At 51.1% G+C, this 18,665-nt stretch overlaps 2 protein-coding genes across 2 annotated transcripts in view; one reads left to right on the forward strand and one right to left on the reverse strand.

The window, feature by feature from the left end:
• Positions 1 to 5,631: 5,631 nt before the first annotated feature.
• On the forward strand, positions 5,632 to 7,504 carry BHLHE22 (basic helix-loop-helix family member e22). The gene is given in 2 exon segments (NM_001396187.1): positions 5,632 to 6,226; positions 6,228 to 7,504. Coding segments are annotated over 2 exon segments (933 nt in total). The 5' UTR covers positions 5,632 to 5,806; the 3' UTR covers positions 6,741 to 7,504.
• Positions 7,505 to 13,581: 6,077 nt separating this feature from the next.
• Positions 13,582 to 18,665, reverse strand: part of CYP7B1 (cytochrome P450 family 7 subfamily B member 1) — a 123,586-nt gene continuing 118,502 nt past the window's right edge. Inside the window, exon 6 of the mRNA XM_025147742.3 lies at positions 13,582 to 18,452. Coding sequence (XP_025003510.2) covers positions 18,156 to 18,452 — 297 coding nt within the window. The 3' untranslated portion in view covers positions 13,582 to 18,155. The remainder of the gene's footprint in view (positions 18,453 to 18,665) is intronic.

Genomic DNA, 18,665 nt, shown 5'->3' on the forward strand with positions numbered 1-18,665 from the left:
ACTGACAATTATTTAAAAGCATTTCTGGAGAATTAGTGAGCTCTACGAGGTCTGAAAAGAAAGGGGAAAGTGTTACTGGTCTTTAAAAATGGCAGGGGAAGAGGAAGAGAAAGAGCGATCCTGTCATCTACCATCTGGTAAGCCTAACTTCAGACTGCAGTAATATAGTGGGGAAAATATTAAAAGGTAAAAGTCCTGAGCACTTAGGGGAAAATGGATCCGCAGCCAATAAACAGCATGGATTTATAAAGAAGGGAAGAAAGGTACACACAGGCATTTTTTTTCTTCCTATAATTGCAAAGTGGTGACTGAAGGGAACACAGTAGGTGTAATATACGTGCCTACCAACATATAGATTTGGATGTATGGGCTTCAGTAAATTAAATAAGATCCAGTAGTGAAACCAAGAAAAAAAAATCCAATGTAATTTTTGGACTTGTAACACAGAGGCATCGTGTCATATAGCCAGGAAGTGATAGATGTCTCTCTCAGTACACAATACTGATGAGATAGCACCTCGACTGCTGCTTTCAAATTTAAGTACTTTCAGTACCAATAAAGGTGAACTGGAAGGAGTTCAAGAAGCATGGAAGGGAAGGGAAAGGAAGGGAAAGGAAAGGAAGGGCCTATTGGCAGTGAAATATTAACTGAAAATAAATGTCTCTAGCTTGGCCAAATGGGAGTGAGGAGAGTAAGCTCAGTGCCACACTTGTTACAGTGGAAAGTTTCCAATATAAAGAAAATAGGATTGAGCGTCAGCATAGAAGATGGACAAGGAGTAAATATCGACTGTTCATGGCCAGCGCTTCAGCCCCCACTCCTGCTGAAACCCATCCGGACATTTCTTGAGAGTGTTTGAAAGGGACAGAGAATAAAGACTTGCCCTGAGACCTTGTGATTAGATGGATCTGATAGGGCAGAATTCAGACTGAAACAGATACATAAGTACTGCAGATTGCTCAGTCAAATACAGGGCATATTTGCTAAGGAAAAATGCACTGGCAAGTGTGTTTTAGAGGGCTGGAAGGAGGAGAGGAAGGAAGGGAGGAAGGGAGAGAGAGAGAAAGAGAGAGAGAGAGAGAAAGGAAGGAAGGAAGGAAGGAAGGAAGGAAGGAAGGAAGGAAGGAAGGAAGGAAGGAAGGAAGGAAGGAAGGAAGGAAGGAAGGAAGGAAGGAAGGAAGGAAGGAAGGAAGGAAGGAAGGAAGGAAGGAAAGGAGGAAAGGAGGAAAGGAGGAAAGGAGGAAAGGAGGAAAGGAGGAAAGGAGGAAAGGAAGAAAGGAGGAAAGGAGGAAAGGAAGAAAGGAAGAAAGGAAGAAAGGAAGAAAGGAAGAAAGGAAGAAAGAAAGAAAGAAAGAAAGAAAGAAAGAAAGAAAGAAAGAAAGAAAGAAAGAAAGAAAGAAAGAAAGAAAGAAAGAAAGAAAGAAAGAAAGAAAGAAAGAAGGAAAGAAAGAAGGAAAGAAAGAAAGAAGGAAGGAAAGAAAGAAGGAAGGAAAGAAAGAAGGAAGGAAAGAAAGAAGGAAGGAAAGAAAGAAGGAAGGAAAGAAGGAAAGAAGGAAAGAAAGAAGGAAAGAAAGAAAGAAGGAAAGAAGGAAAGAAAGAAAGAAGGAAAGAAGGAAAGAAGGAAAGAAAGAAGGAAAGAAAGAAAGAAAGAAAGAAAGAAAGAAAGAAAGAAAGAAAGAAAGAAAGAAAGAAAGAAAGAAAGAAAGAAAGAAAGAAAGAAAGAAAGAAAGAAAGAAAGAAAGAAAGAAAGAAAGAAAGAAAGAAAGAAAGAAAGAAAGAAAGAAAGAAAGAAAGAAAGAAAGAAAGAAAGAAAGAAAAAGACGTTGTACTTAATAAGATCTTTTGGTCTTTCCCCATAAACCTCAGGGTAATGCCTCTGTGTGTGCACCCGGTGTTGTCTCTGAAACTGGAATACCACCAGGCTCTTCTAGTCTATTTCAAGTACATACATTTCCTGATGTGAGGCCACGTAAATGTACAGATAAAACGTACAGATTGTCTTTTGACTCTTACCCAAGCTCATCCCTTACCCCCTAGGCTTCGGCTTCCAAAGCAGCACAGCCAGACGGCAATTCCTTTCGGTGCCCCCAACCCTGCGCCGGCCCTTCCCTGCAGCCCGAGCCGAGCCCGGCGCCTCGCAGGGGCCCTGCACTGCGCCCGCTGCCCAGGAGATGGTGCTGTGGATTTTGGATCGGGAGCGCCGCGTCGGGACCGGAGCTCTGCCCGTTGTCTGCGGGGAAGGGATCGGTTAGAGACCGGGGGTCTCCTCGAGTACCCTCAGGTGCCACCGGTCCCGCAGACTTTTCCCTCCTTACTCTTAGGGCAGCCCATCTCTGGAGGAGCGGGGCCGCACTCGCACCCCATTACGCTGCATTTGTGCCCCGCTACAGAGTCTTCCCCTGCGCAGCTCTCCCTTCGCTTCACGGCGCCGGGACGGGGGAGATGCTCCCCCCGCAGCCCCCGCCGGCCCGGGGGGGGCGCCTTTCTTCTCCCCTACACGGAGCCCCGGGTGGGATTGCGCTGCCCGTGGGAGAAAAAAAAACAAAACGAACAAACTTGCCAAGCTGGGAATCCACAGACTTCTGCGGGGACTCCTGTGAGGGCTGCGCACTAAGAGGGGATGGAGCGGAGCCGTCATTTTCTTTATTTTTAACCCTTTCTTCTTCTTCACTCCGAACTTACATAAAGTTTGCCAACGACAGCAAAACACACGCAGGGATCTGCGGTGAGGGCAGAGCTCTCCCCGAGTCCTGCGGCTATCCGGGCAGCCCGGCCCCGGCGTGCGGGGTTGGAGCCGGGGAGGGGCGGACCGGGAGCTGCGTGACACCCTCGGCCTGAATCCCACCACCTCGGCAGCGCTCCGCTCCCCGCCGCCCGCAGGCAGAGCCGTCCGGCTGCGGGCGGAGAGGGAACGCGGTCGGACTGCTCTCTGCGGGCCGGGCCGCGCTCCCTCCTGCGGTTGCGGGCCGCTCCTGCCCCGAAATAACGCGCAACCAATGGCAGAGGGCCACGGTGCAATTAAAGCAGGTAACGAGGAGCTGGGCAGATGTGTTTTCATTGCGCTGTAAGATAAACGCGATGTTAAATGCCTGACAACTTCCCAGAAGCAATCAGCAAAAGTTTACGAGTGCATAAACCTCAAAGACCGTTCCTCGGTATTTTTATAAGCCCCGCATTTAGAGCTTCTATAAATTCTTCTGCCCGCTCCCAAACTCAAGTTCCTGAGGCTACCGAACAGCTCGGGCCACGGGGCGGGCAGAAAGCTCGGACGGACGGAGAGATACCGGAGACGGGGAGAGCGCACCTGGGGGAGAGCGGAGAGGAGGAGGCCGGGAGTGCCCTCGGCCCGACGGCGCGGGCCCCGAAGGGTCAGGCAGAAGGGAGGGAGGGGCAGTGAAAGCGACGAGTGAGGAGGGATGGATCCGGAGAGCTCTGTCTTCGGAGCTGCCAGCAGTGAAACGTTCCCCTTAGCCGTCAAATCGGAGTAACGGCGTCCGTCATCCTCAAGCGACCGCGTGATTTTCATAAGTCGGCGCTGATTAAAATAAAAAATTAAAAAAAAAATTAAAAATGATAATAATAAAAAAATAAATAAAACACTCCGCGGTAATAAACGCCTTTGTTGACTGTCCCAAGGAAAAGGAAGTTGCTAATGGGGAAAAAAAAAAAAAATGAAGGCAGAATGCTGCTGGATCGCTAATGATGGAGGATAACGCGTGGCAAGGGGTGGGCAGCTCGGTGGCCGCTCTCTTGGCCGGGGACCAGGGACAGGGACAGGGACAGGGACAGGGACAGGGCTGGGGCAGCCCCTCCTGCAGGGCCCGGCTCGCATGGCCGTGCCTGGCCTGGGGACGAGCGGTGCCGGGGTGCGCATTGTAGGGTCCGCATTGTAGTCCTGTCCTCGCCCTCTGAAATCTCAGTCAATTACTCGGAGATCCGCAGCTTGGCTCCTTTTCATTCTTTCCAGGTGAAAATTCAAACGTTTGCTGTTGTCGCCTGCTCCTTTCTTCCCTGAAACAAGGCACCCAACTGTTCCCATATTACCATTCAAAAACAGGTTCTGTGGCAAAGCTCATTTGTGAATCTATTACAGAGATTAATAGATTATTTCTCCTTTTTCAACTAATTCTCAGTGGGGAAATTTAACCATATGGTAAGGAGAGAATTAGAATTTCATCACATTAGAGCAAAATGTAATGAAAAGAGTCCAACACCTGGGGCCAACTCCGAAAGACACAATTAAAAGGTTTTTAATGAAAGCGGGGAAACCAAAAAATTTCATAGCCCTCGGTAATTCTGCCCCATAAGGATGATTTAGTGGAAGCGTTGGGAAATATTGTTTTTAGCGATGTCGCCGGAACGAAAACCCGCCGCTAAATAGTGGGTGATCCCAGAGCGCTCCGCAGTGGAGAAGGAGAGCGGCTCTGAGCGGGGAGCGGCGGACGGAGCCCGGCGGGAGGGGGGGAGGGGGGTGCGGGGTCCCGGGCTGCCAACGGAGCGGAGCCCCGAGGGAGGGACGGAGAGGGGGAGGGCGCTGTCAAGAGTTGGGCGACCGTCTTAAAAAAAAGTTTGGTGGGTTCGGGTCTCACTTGGTGGGTTTGAGGCTTTCTCTGCCCTCTCTCCTCCCCGGACCGAGGTAAATGCCGGGGATTTATCTTTCCACAGGGACACGGGGGGATAAGCATTAGGGAAGCGGCAATCTGCTGCTTGGTGAGGAGGGGAAACTCCTCGCGCTTCGGTCTCCCTCTGCGGGTGGGGGTGGAGAAGGCTGGGACCCCCCCGCCCCCGCCCTCAGGAGCACCTCGGCTCGGGCTGGGCCGGGGCTTCTCAGTTCTCTCTCTTTTTTCTCCCTTTTCCCTTCCGCGGGGAGGGGGGGGAACGGGGGGGGGGGGGGGGGGGAGGGGAGGGGGCTCTGAGTGGATGTAAACGCGGGGGGCGGGTGGGCTGCCGGGGGGGTGGGGGGGGGGGAGAGGGTGTCCCTCCGCCCGCACGGCCGAGGCAGCGGGAGTCGGGCGGCTCCGGCGCGGCGCGGGGCTGCAATTTGCTGAAGGAGGCAAAGAACATCCTTCGATCTAAGTAGGGCTTTTAGTGTGCTCATTGATGAGTGAAAGTCGCCACACATGTCAAGCTAAAGGCAGTTGTTGGGTTACTAACAGGACACAACGTCTTGCAAACATATGCGTTAAGCTGTGTATACAGATGGCAGCGAGAATAATGGAGCGGGCGCCGCTTATAAAGCTCGGGCTGCTGCCTGCCTGCAGACCTGGGAAATGAAACTATTCAGACTCGGGGCCAGATAGCGCCTGGGATTGTTTGTTACCGTTTTAATCCTATTAATTAAAACGTTAACCTGATTGGGTAGAAAGCTCTGTCCCAACAGGCGACTCTTCTCCATAATAACCTACTCTCCGAGATAATGATGTAAAAGACTCCCCCGTCTGCGGCGGCTGCTGGTTGATGGGTCCGGAAATCTCTTGAAGGTGAATCCAAGCAAGATAAACGGTGGAAGCGGCGCGGCTGGCAGCGCACAATGCCCCAGCGCGGCGCCTGCTGAGGGCGAGCCGGAGCCGGAGCCGGAGCTGCAGCGGGAGCCGCCGCCGCCGCCGCCGCCGCCGCCGCCGCCGGAGCACCGCCAGCCGCCGCCGGAGCCCGGAGCGGAGCGGGGCCACCGGGCGCGGCGCAGCCCCGCCGGGAGCCGGGAGGCGCCTTCCGCCCGCGGGACGCCGGGGAGCCGCCCGCCGCGGCGCGGAGGAGCCTTGGAGGAGCGGGCCGGGAGCTGAGGGGGGCGGAGGAGGCGGAGGCGCCGATGGAGCGGGCGCTGGGGCTGCCCGCGGAAGAGGACCTCTTCCACAAGAGCCTCGCCGCCTCGGCCAAGCGCATGGAGTCCGCCTTCCGCTCGCCCCCGGGGCTCGACCTCTCCCACCCGCGCGACCGCCAGCCCTCGCCGCTCGCCTGCTACGAAGCGCCGGAGCCCGAGGCGCTGCTGCAGCCCGGCGTCGGCGGGGACCCGCTGGCGCTGCCGCCGGGCTCCGTGTGCGTCAAGTACGGCGAGAGCGCCAGCCGCAGCTCGGTGGCCGAGAGCAGCGGCGGCGAGCAGAGCCCCGACGACGACAGCGACGGCCGCTGCGAGCTGCTGCTGCGCGGCGCCGGGGGGGACCCGCGCGACGCTTCGCCGGCGGCGGGCGGCGGCGGCGGCGGCGGCGGCGGCGGCGGCGGCCCGGGAGGAGGGGGGGGGCGGGGGGCTGAAGGCTGCCGAGGGCGGCTGCTCCAACGGGCACGGGCACGGCGGCAGCAAGAAGTCCAAGGAGCAGAAGGCGCTGCGCCTCAACATCAACGCGCGGGAGCGGCGGCGGATGCACGACCTGAACGACGCGCTGGACGAGCTGCGGGCCGTCATCCCCTACGCGCACAGCCCCTCGGTGCGGAAGCTCTCCAAGATCGCCACGCTGCTGCTGGCCAAGAACTACATCCTCATGCAGGCGCAGGCCCTGGAGGAGATGCGGCGCCTCGTGGCTTATCTCAACCAGGGCCAGGCCATCTCGGCCGCCTCCCTGCCCAGCTCCGCCGCGGCGGCGGCGGCGGCGGCGGCCGCGCTGCACCCCGCCCTCGGCGCCTACGAGCAGGCGGCGGGGTACCCGTTCAGCGCCGGGCTGCCTCCCGCCACCTCCTGCCCGGAGAAATGTGCCATCTTCAACAGCGTCTCCTCCAGTCTCTGCAAACAGTGCACGGAGAAGCCTTAAGCCGCGCCGAGCCCCGCCGCCGCCGCCTCCGCCTCCGCCGCGGCCCCGGGGAGACGAGAGGGAAGGGAAGGGCGCCGGGGGGCCGCGGCCGGGCCGGGCCGGGGGGCGCGGGGGCGGCGGAGGGACTGAGAGCCGCCCGGGTCCCCGCCGCCCTCCGCTCCGAGCGCTCCGCGGGCTCCGCCGGGACGGGACGGCCGCGGGAGGGGGCCGGGGCGGGAGAAGGGGCGGCGGGGGGCGAGCCTCGCAGCGGGGAGTCGCGGGCTGAGCCCCGGCGGGGCCGCCGCGCGTCCGGACAATGGGGCGGCTGAGAAACAGCGGCCGGGTGGGAGACAGAACGCGGGGACGGGGGAGCGGAGCCGTGTCCCGGCCCGCCCAGCACCGAGCGGTCCCGGTGACGGGGAGCGGAGGTGGATGGGACGAATCAGAGAGGGCACGAGAACGTAGGTTGGTTTTGGTTTGGTTTTTGGTTTGTTTGTTTGTTTGTTTTTAATTATTAGCAGCATTATTATAATTATTCTGAGCCAGGAAACAAACCAACTTGAAATGTAAACTTCTTATTTAAGCGACTCGCAGAAACAAAGAGACTGGAGCATTGCTTACGGAAGACTCTGTGTTTTTTAGCGTCTCGAAACTTTGATCCCGTGCGAATGCGCAAAGTTTTGGTGAGAGTGGTTTAAAAAAAAAAAAAAAAGAAAAGAAAAAGGAAAAAAAAGAAAGGGAAAAGGAAAAGGAAAAGAAATAGAGAGGAAGATTTTTTAAAAAGGGAAAAAAAAAGAAAAAAAAAAGAAAATCCCCGATCCGAACCCCTCCTCCGTGTGCGGCTGAAAGCACCGCGTTTGTGAACGAGGGATCTGCGCGCACCTCGTCCTCCCCACCCGCAGCGCTGTACAGACGGGACGTATTTATTTGTTCTTCTTTGGGTGACCCTCCCGCCCCGCCGGTAGTTCTCATGTGTTTTAAGGTCAGGGGCCCTTCTGTGCGGTTTACTTTCTAATGCTTCTAAAAATTCTGTTTATGGATGAACTTGAAACTGTGTGCCAAGTGTTGAAAGCCGTTTATTTGCCAACACCGTCTAACCGGAACTGTCGCTGTACCCGAGCTGCTGAGGTTTCTGAAAGGTCATCTTGGATTTTTTTGAGTTGCATCATCCCTTTGTATTTCAATTGAGCTTTAATAAATCGCTTCAGTCCAAAAAAAAAAAAAAGAAAAAAAAAAAAAAAAAAGACAGGAAAGGTGTATTCTTCGTGGCTCGGCCACTGAGTTGGGAAAGGGCTTCGCGTTAGGGCAGGTGGTGGCCGTTCCCTTCACCCGGGCGCAGAGCAAAAGCTGCTAACGCGAATATCGCCAACGCTTCGCAGGGCGCTGTGCTTTCAGAGGTGTCTTTTGGGGCGCTTCGAACGCGTACGTAAATCATTCCTTCCGACCGCGGATGATATACTTGAAGTTGAAACACTCGAAAATACTTCGGGCTCGTTTGCCGACGGCGTGGAGTTCTTTTCTTTTTCGGGGGGGTGGGGAGGGAAGGTGGGGTGGGGGTTTTTTTTTGGGGGGGGGGGTGGAGGGGGGGGGGGGGGAGATGAAGAGCAAGAAGGAGCTATTTCCCCAAAGTGAGCCTTCCGCTTGAGTTTGCATGGCTGGGTGCTGCCTCTCTGCCAGTTGTAAAGCCGGATTTTGTAATGATTCTTTTCTTTCCTTCCCTCCCCGACCCCGAGTCGTGCTATTTCCCACTCCTCGCAGATAATATAAATTCGGACTGTCAGGTTGGATGGCGCAGTGGGAGCCGTGATGGATCTGTTGGCAGGTCACGGATGTGTAAAGAGTGATATATATTAAATAGGTCAATCAGATTATGACAGCAATGTACGATCGTTTGTATGTGTATCTATGTCGGAAAGAATCTTTATTAAAATATTTTGAACAAACGTTTGCAATCGCGCTGTGCTCTGTGTTAAGCATTTACCTCCAGATTTAAGGAGGTGGACGGGTGGGGGGGGGGCGGGGGGGGGGGGGAAGGGGGTGTGTGGGGCGATGGCTCCTTTCCTTTGCTCCCCAGTGCCCCCCCCACCACAGCCCTGGGGTGCTTCCGGACGAGGGGTTCCTGCTCGGAGCGCTTCCCCCCCTCCGTCGGGCCCCGATTGCCACTCCGGACCTCCTTCTCCCCATCCCCGCCGAGTTTTGGGGCCGCCCCCCCCCCCCCCCCCCCACACTCCGGTGCCCTCCGTACCGCCGCTCCCGTCGGCAGCCCCGCACCGGGCGGGTGGGGGGGGAAGGGGGGAGGTGGGGGGGGGGGGAAGGGGATCAATCTTTTCCGCTCCACTTCCCATCAGAAAAGATTAATCAGAACCTGTAACTTTTCAGGAAACATAACTGTAAAGTGCCACGGAGCGGTGGGAAGGCGGCCCGGAGAGGGTGGGCAGCTCAGCCCCCGGGCGCCGGGAGCAGCGTCTCTCAGCATTTGCGAGACAAAGGCTGGGTGCGTCTAATTATGATTATTAAAACAATTTCCATGACGATGTCTAATATTATGTTAATTTGAAAACAACTGTGTATGAAAACTGTCGACTATAATACCTAAATTCATTTAATGAAACACATCGTTAAGGCAATTAAACCTCCTGGATGTGATTAAGGAACATAATTACGACACTGTTCTGCGCCATAATTGGGTGTCTTTAATCAAGGGGTAAAGTGATCAGCAACACAGCCATTAGTTTGTATTGTTCCGTCTCTGCTGTCCATCATTCTGATTAGGAATTAACCACCGCCACCAGCTTGGCGTGGTGCGTGCCCGTGCCCGTGTGTGTGTGTGTGTGTGTGTGTGTGTGTGTGCGCGCTCACAGCATCGGGGAGGCATTTGCCTCAAGACTCAGCGCTCGGTACCTCCGGTTTCCGAGAGGGCTGCCCGCAGCCGTCCCCTCGACGGGGTCACGTCGGGGCGGCGGCTGCCGGAGGAACTCCCGAGCTCGGCCGGGGGCTGCGAGGGCTGCGGGGGCTGCCGCTCCCCATCGGGGCCGGAGGGGTGAGCGGCTCCCAGCGCCGCTCCGTCGACCTCTCTCTTCTTCCTCTCCTGCAGATGGACGTGGCCGAGGTTTCTCCTTCCCGCTCCCCGGTCCTGGCTCCGCCGGCGGGGCGGAGGAGGGAGGGAAGAGGAAAGCCAAAGCTTTGCCGTCCAGGCCGGCCCTGGGTGCTCGCTTGTCGCCTCCAGGCTTTTTCCGAGGGGGCAGAGAGGTGAGGGGTGCTGCCACCCCCTGTGTCCCCCTGCAGCGTCCCCGGACGGCGCTGGAAGAGCCTCCCCCGCCCCGCCTAACGCCTGCCTGATAGAAAGGAGAGTGGCCCCTTCCAAAGAGCCCCCCGTGTCGGCAGCCGCACCGCGCCGCATCTCCCCCCTCGGACCCTTCCCCGGCCCTTACCCCGGCTCCGAGCCCGAAATGGTCCCAGCATGAGTGACATTGGCTTTCCTAATGTAATGACTTATGAAAGATATAATCATGTGTTAAATTGAATCCTCCGCTTAACTGTTAATGGTGTGCTCTGGGCACATTTACGTATTAGATGCTATGGTAACTAATTACCACTAGAAGAAGGGATAATACACTTTCCAGACTTTGACAAATAATTATGAGTGTTCACATCCCTGCTAGCAGCAGTGGCGGCGGATCTGCTGGAATGAGTAAGTGACTAAATGAATGGGTAAGTGAACTTGTGTGCATGGAGGGACCGCATAACGGATAGTGGTCAAGTGAGTTTTCTTATTAAAACCTTTAATGAAAATGTGATTTAGAGTGGAAGGGGGGGGGGGGGGGGGGGGGGGGGGGAGGAAGTGCGACGCTGTCTCTAAATGTAATTAAATCGCGTAATATAAACATCGGAAACATAAATAAGTTTGCTTTTAATTAAAACGCGGCAGTCAAAGTAAATTATCCACGTGCTCGGAAACTTTGCAGCAATTAACACTCGGGTTCTGGTGCTGGAGAGGGGATGTGAGGAGGCAAAATCAATGACTCGGGACCCCACAGCTCTCTCTCCAGCGTCTCTTGCGTTCCCATAGGCCAGAAGGGGACGGAGGTTCCCAACAGAGCCGCTCCCGGCCGGGGCGGGACAAAACTTGGGGCAGCTCAGCTAAAGGGCCGAGCCCAGAGCCGCGGGCAGCCCCGCGTCGTCCCATCAACCCCGTGTCCCTTCGTCCGCCTATCAGCCCCGTATCCCCGCATCCCTCTCCCCCCCCCTCCAAGCCCCGTGTCCCCGCGTCCCCATCAGCTCCGTGTCCTCGCATCCCCCCCCCCCCCACCCCCCAGCCCCGTGTCCCCGCGTCGCCTCCCCCCTGGGACCGTTCGGGCTCTGCCCCGACGCGGCCGTCCCGCAGCCTCGGAGGGGTTAATTCCTTCCCCCGCTGCCCTTGTCCTCCCAGCCCGACTCCGAGACGTGTCATAAAAGAAGAAGTGAATTGATGGTCTGTTTCGAGCACTTTACTGCTGTGTTTTTTAAATTCATACACGCGCGTGTAAGAACTGTGATCTGTGGATAATTTGAGATGCTGTAGGAAAACGATGCGGTTTAGCTCCAACACAACCGTTTGCTTGCCGTTTGAAAATAAAGAGAAAGACACACTTCGAACAGAGACAAAGCTGAACGTCTAAAGACGGCCATAAACTGCCAGACAGCCATAAATTAACGTCTTCATCAAACACTGAGGGGATCAGCGCTTATCTAAATCAACAATTATTTCTCCCAAGAAGTTGCCGAACAGATTGCCCCTCTAATACTATTTTCAAACCCCTTTAATTGAGGATTAGGGGCCAACAATCGCCTTTCCGGAGTAAACCTCCTCTCCGCCGGCTCCGAACCTCCCCGGGCTCCCGTCCCCGTCCGGGCTGCTTTAGGAAGGGCGGCCGGCGCTCCCTGCTTATTCTGAAGGGCTCTGGAGAGCGGGGGAGCGCCGAGAACCGGGAGTCGGATTGCGGGCAGCACGGCACGCACGGCTGCGGTCGGACGGGCTCAGCCCCGGGGCGCGGAGCGGGGACAGCGGGATGGGCGCACCGCTGCGCGTCCGAAGCGGCTTCCGAAGTCCACGGCGGCTTCGGAAGTCTCTGCCGGGAAGAGTCCCTCTTTGGGAGGCGAGGGAAGACACGCTCCGCAGCCGGGCGGTTCACTGGCTGGCAGCGTGGGAATGTGCCTGCGGGAGGCTGGCGGCTGAACTCTTGGGAAGACGGGGGTAGGGGGAAAGAGGAGCTGATGCAGAAGTTCATCGGCAAAAGTCACCACGGGGCATTTCCTTACTGTCCCCTTAGTAGCCAGAGCCCAGACTGGCGATCAACTTTCTTGTGATAACAAGTGTTGTTTAAAGGAAAAAAAAAATACAGGCAGTGTAACACAGTATGGCAAGAGAGCATCCTGCAGTGCTCATAGCAGGGACAGACTTCTTCTGACTCTATTTTGGTGCAAATAGTTGGGAAGAGAAGCACACTGATGGTATGAGAGGAGGTGTGTGACCACAACCTCAGCACCTGAGGTCGCAGGGAAACCTGCTGCACACCACAGACACAGCGCTGTGTTGTATGAGGATTATGATTCCCACTACATTTTAGTTCTTTGCTTTCACGTGAAAAAAGAAATCGCATTTTTAAACGTTTCTATATTTGCTTCTTTGTATGCAGCAACCACTTACTCATACTTACTAGCATTTATGAATATAGCCACTAAGCATCAGCGTACAGGTGAAGTTGTAAGCAGTGCTTTTGTAATTAGACCGGCTTCCCGGTGTGCTGCAGGTATCAGGACACGGCTGGCCGTGGTACACACACATGTTCAGGCAATGAGCAGGAAAAGACATCGCTGGCTATGGTCCGACAGCTGAAACAGCCCTATTCATATGAATTAAGCATATGTCATGCATAAATTGGTGTCTCGATTTTAAAATAAAGTGAGATGTAAGTAACATCAAAAAAGCACCTGGGGTCCAAACATTAGACATAATACAGTATCAGGAACTGCTATAATCCCCCCCCCCCCCAAACTGCCTTTCATACCACAAAGAAATGCTCACGCAGAAGGGTGGCCTTCAGGATATATAATATCCCGAATATTCAAATAACATCGCTTTTTTATTACTGAACGTCAGTAACTTTTGGAATAATCTGGATGCGATGGAATTAAAAAGTTACAACCATGTGTAGTAAAGGCAGAAAAATGCTGCAGGTCCCTCTTCTGTGCAACGTATCTCCAGCAGTCCTCCCAGATACACCTCACACACATCTCTGCATGACGGAATGAAGAAAAGGGATCTCTTTAGGCTGTGTACGAAATAGCTACTGGCAGAATTCACAGCGACAGGGCTGCTTAGGAAAGCCAAGTTGTGCTTTGCTGGTGCAGTGCAGTACACTGAAACAATTTTCGACCTTTTCTCCTCCTAAAATGAATGATCTAAGAGGGCAGAGTATTTAATAGCAGGTAATACATCTACTGCACGGAGGTTTGGCAAAAGGAAAGGACAAGGAGCTGTATTTGGGAAGCAATCTTTATACTGGGAATGCGTATCTCTATTCTGATTCTGGACAATGCCCTAAAAATGTCCAAGGTCCCACATTCATCCTGATAGGAACCTGCTTTAGTTTGATGGGGGGAGGGGGGGGGTAAAGAAGAAGTGATCATTTCCTAAATTCCAAGGAGATGCTGCATGCCAGTGCTGAATGAAAGGCTCTTTTTGTCTTCCTTACAGAAATACTTTCCAAGATCAAGCAACACAAAAGTGCTGTGTGCTGTGTTTTAAAGTGAAAGCAATAGTCGTGTATCTGTGAGAAAAAGTGCAAATGCAAGGTGGAAAAAAAATCAACGCAGACACTCATTCAGTATTAAAATAGATATATTTTTATGTGTCCTTGAAATACAAAAATCACTTCAGATGTTAGATTACTAAAATAATGAAGTTTCAATTTTCTTGCTTAGGAATTCACAACGTATCTTATTCGACCTAAGAGCCTTAATGATGGATATTAACTATTAAGGTAAAGCCTAACCATTGTCCACCCATATACAAAACGTCAGTTTTTGCAATTAAGAGCAATTCACAATCTTCTGAATGACAGAAAGTGCAATAATGGTGACATAAAAGATCATTTATAATTCTGCAAGAGAAACTTGCAGATCAGCAATCACTCAAAAAAGAAAGAAAGAAAGAAAGAAAGAAAGAAAGAAAGAAAGAAAGAAAGAAAGAAAGAAAGAAAGAAAGAAAGAAAGAAAAGAAAGAAAGAAAGAAAGAAAGAAAGAAAGAAGGAAAATAATAAAAAAGGAAAAGAAGCACAATGCCAAAACCGGTGACATGCATAACATTCTAAACAGCTCTTACACTCTAACATGGCTTTAGGTTATTACATTACAACGTATTGGCAGTGATGTGGAAGTCAAATTTGCAAAGAGGTGCACTTAGAGCAGCAGCACGATCCTTTGAGACACAGAGGGGGTTAGTGAGTTGGTGGTGGGGCACAGCAACAGTGCGTGACAGTGCAGAGCAAAGTGCATATTAAAAGAATAGTGGTAAAAAAAAATATCACATTTTGTATTAGCTTATGATGAATTCACCTTCCTGCTCGGGTGCTACAAATGGGACACGCCGATTTAATAAACCTGTTTTGTATCAGAAAAGAAGATGACTTTTTTTTTTTCCCCCTTAACAGCAGATGACAGTATCAGTATAACTGTATTCAGTGATAGCCTATCACTGGAGGCCAGTACAGCCCAGCACAGTCACTTGTAACACTTAGGAGCGGGTTCCCCATGTCACCCAAGGCAGACTGGAGGCACCCACAGAGTCCTCTGGCCAGTCCCACTGGTCAGCAGTGAGGCCAGCCCTGCATGGCTGACAGCTGACCACCTGCCAACGCAGCTACTGCAGGTTTCTACATGAGTGGCTTAGCCATCACAGTGCCTGAGTGACCGGCACCAAGCTGGTGCCTCCTGGGTGCTGCGGCCAAACACACAAAGCTGGCCCTCCTCCTTGGGCAGCACTTTGTGGCCATCTTGGCTCCAGCCAGGCCCCTAGGGATGCTGCAGGCCTGTCCCACTTTGCTGCTTAACAACCAGGAATACCAACACCACGGGCCTTGTTCCCTGTTCCAAGGAGACCAAGTTGCTCCCAGTCAGCTGGCTGCTGACTCACAGGGTCACTGCTCAGCTGCAGAGTATGTGAACCAGCAGGATGACCAGGCCTAATGCTTCCTCTCTCCTGCTCTAACACTCTGACTTTAAAGCAGTGAGCCTTACCATGCCTGCAAAGGGATGCAGACCCCACCTCAGTGACACACTGCTCGCTAGCAAAAGCCATCCATCAGGAGCGGCGGCTCCCAGGGACACAACTCCAGCATGACCTGGGCAGCCCTTGCTCCAAGTTCCGTCATTTTGGCTCCTGAGCAAGAAGTGCAATGGGCTGACTTCATACCACGAAAGCCCTGTCCTCCTGTGTGGTGTGAGGTGTGGTCGCCAACTCTGAGGCGCAGCTTCTGAGCGCCCTCACAGAGCTTTCCTTCAGCTCCCAGAAAGACTTTGACACCTTGTTTCTTTCCTTTTTTTTTTTTTTTAATGAAAAAGCGAGGCCTACAACTTTAATTCACTGGTTTAGAAACAATCTAGATCTCCTTTTAATTCCAAGACAGATATTGTACAAACTGATTAGCAATTAATCTGAAATTACTAATGATCTGCGTGTACTTCTGGCACAAGAGTGTCCCACTAAATTATGCAGCAGCCTGTGATATACTAATTCAAAATCCTAACAATAGATTATTAATTAAAAAAAAAAAAGTCTTATGCTTAAAACAAATACCTACTGTTATTTTTGCAGTTGCTTCAGGTTTGTTTCAAAGTTGGATGCCAAAGGAAGATTTATCCTAACTGTGGCATGAGACATTCTACAGCTTACATTTAAACAATAATGTAATACAGTCAAGAGTGTAATGATATCAGCATTTCCTCTCTCAATAAAAAAGGCTCTAATGTCCAAACTGGATTGTGAACTATGGCCGAGTATAGAGTAGCTCCTACTGAGTAAGTATAGCAGTAAGTAACCTGAGTGCAAGAATCTCTCCGTAGAAACAAATTTTGTTCTGTGACAAAACGCAATAATCAGCTTCTGGTGTTGATTAAACGTTGAAGCAAAGTTAAGGCATTTAATCAACCGCAAAGCCCATTTAATGTAACTGTACTCCAACACTGTCGACATTATTGATATTATATATGAAGTGAAAATATTCATCCAATGCATCTCACAAAAATACAATTTTCTACTCAGAGGATTTGGAATGCGGCTGTGCCAATGTCTGAAAGCCTTTCTATTGACGTTTATTTAGGATATGTGCTTTACATGAATAACTAAACAGTCTTCTACACAAGTAACAACAAATAATTCTAAACCTTAGCATGAACATAGCAGTTTCCATCCATAGGCTATCAAGTGCTTACGAGACAAGTAAACCTTCTGATTTTGGAAGACATGCAAGATTGAGGCACAAGAGATTTCAGCTGAGTATTCTCAAAATGAACCAGTGGCTCTGACAAATCCAGCTGAAGTTTGCAGAACTTTGTGTCTTTTGTATAGAGTAGAGTGTCAGGTAATTTTTTTGAGCATCATTAACTCTGTCAGAGCAGGACACTCTGAAACACAGGAATGCAGACAATGAAATACTTGAGAAAAACAATATTTTTAATGATTTGTTCTGCACTCACTGAGAAGTTTCTATAATGCTGCTGGATACTCCAACACCAGATGAGCCGGCAGTTCATCTGGCAGTGTCCAGACAAGGGTAACAGTTCTGTGGTTGTTACTTAGCAAGTTGCAAATTCTGGCACAGAATAGATTAAGGGTTTACTGCACAAACTAACCTACACTTGCAGCGATTATTAACCTTTCTTTCAATCTGACTTCTATGTACGATGACGGGACACTTGGGAGCACCATGCAGAGCACTGTTATTCATCAGCTGGCAATGTGGGCAGAACTTAGGCTGGTGTATCTCAAATTTTTGGTGTATCTCAAATTCCCCAAAAGAATTTTTGGGGAACACAAAGCAAGGCCAGCAAACATGGCTGGTCTCCCATTACAGTTATGTTCATGGTAAATTGAGATTGGACTAAATTGAGATCTCGGAAGTGAGAGAGGATCTCAGTAGAGAGGTCTAAAGACAAGGTCCTAGATAGGGTCTAAAATTTTATATTCTGTATACTGTGCAGCAAAAAAAAAATCATGTTTGAAACAGGATCACCCAGTGGAGCAGGCTGTGCAGCCCACCTGCAGTCAACTGCTGTGGCTGCCTGGTGTTTTCACTTGCTCACATTTTGGCCCCAAAGAAGATCCTGTTTTCCATCTTGCACAGAGACAATTTTGTTTCCAAACAGAGGTCACACTAGTCTGCCTATGCACAGCTTAGGCACATTAAAATACTATTAAAAAGCAGTTTTAGACACCACACTTGTCCTTGAAGCCCTCTCATTCTTTTGCCCTTATGGAGAAACTAACAAACACAATAAATTGTCAAACTAAACACACAGATATGCTACTAGTAAAATGGTAAGACAAACATAAGGTAATTTTTGAGATGACGGAATCATTTCAAATAGGCTCATAATTTTTCTCCCTGAAGAGTATACTTTTTTGGCTCAAAAACCCAAACAGGTAATTTCAGCTTGATCCAGAACCTATTAAAATCAACAGAACCTCCCCTCTGACTTCAGTTGGCTGCAGGAAAAATCACAAATTTTGTAAATCACCTCCACTTCATATAGCTTCCATTACATCTCCCAGATAAGGACTAAGACACTCATAAAAGGGAACAGAGTAAACACAAAGTTAGAATAATTATCTCTAAAAAATCCTTTCACCCTCTAGAATTAAGACCCCCCTTTCTCACTATTATTTTTCTACAAGCAGATGCAGTCATGCTTCCTGATGGTGGGTGACTTCTCAATCCAACAAGGGGGAACCTCATGGCACAGTGATGGTAGGAGGTCTTTTGGCTCTGTCAATGTGCCTGCCGTGTATCTGGACTGTCAGGTTTCTGAAGAATTTGAGTATTTCCCTGTATGTGGCTACTGAGCCCATTTCCAATATGATGGCCTGGGTTCAGCTTGACATCATCTTCCCCCAGGCCCTACACAACTCAGAGCCAAGAGTATGGGGATCCTTCACATTGGCATGGTATAGTCAGCCAAGTTCTTGTCATCTCACCTCAGCAGAAGATGGGCAGGACAAATAGAGGTTCTTATGTCCCTGTGTCTGTCATCTACCTCCAGTCGAAGGGCTTTTCTCCTTAGAAAAAAAAGGAAGGAGGTGAAAGTAGGGAGGGTAAAAGCAAACACTTTCAAAAATACAAAGCTGAGTGAGGAAACAGAGCAAACACTGAGATTAGTAGAAGGCACAGAGGCAACTGCTCAATTTCTTAAGGACCTCAGCTTGTAACGAAAGGCAATATCAGTGTCTGGCAGGAGGATACCAAGGCCCATACGACTGTTATCAAGTCTGACAGCTTTGTTTTCCCCTAGTTCTACATCAAAATGAGCCAAAAGTAAGAAAAGAAACATCTTCATCTCATTCATTGCGAGGAACCTCCCTGGACACATGCTGATCCCAGAGCCAAAGGGCATTAGGAAATACTTCAGTTTTCTTCCTGCCTTGTAGAATGTAGTTTTCTTCTTGCCATTCTCTATGTAACGATCAAACTTGTACTTCTGAAAATCAAAGAGAAAGAGTGAGCGAGAGGTATCTAACAAAACAGTTGTATGAGTGGCTTTGTTTGCATGACAGCGATGCTTCTTAAACCCAAAAAATAAAATAAAGAGGATGACAAGGAGCTGACAGCTTTTTCTTTTCAGATGGTTCCCTCAAGTGTCATTAACCCACTTTTGCTTCCCTGCAAAGAAAACTACTTACTTAGCTCAGCC

This window comes from Gallus gallus, chromosome 2 (assembly GCF_016699485.2).
Source record: "Gallus gallus isolate bGalGal1 chromosome 2, bGalGal1.mat.broiler.GRCg7b, whole genome shotgun sequence".
Classification (NCBI taxonomy): Eukaryota; Metazoa; Chordata; class Aves; order Galliformes; family Phasianidae; genus Gallus; species Gallus gallus.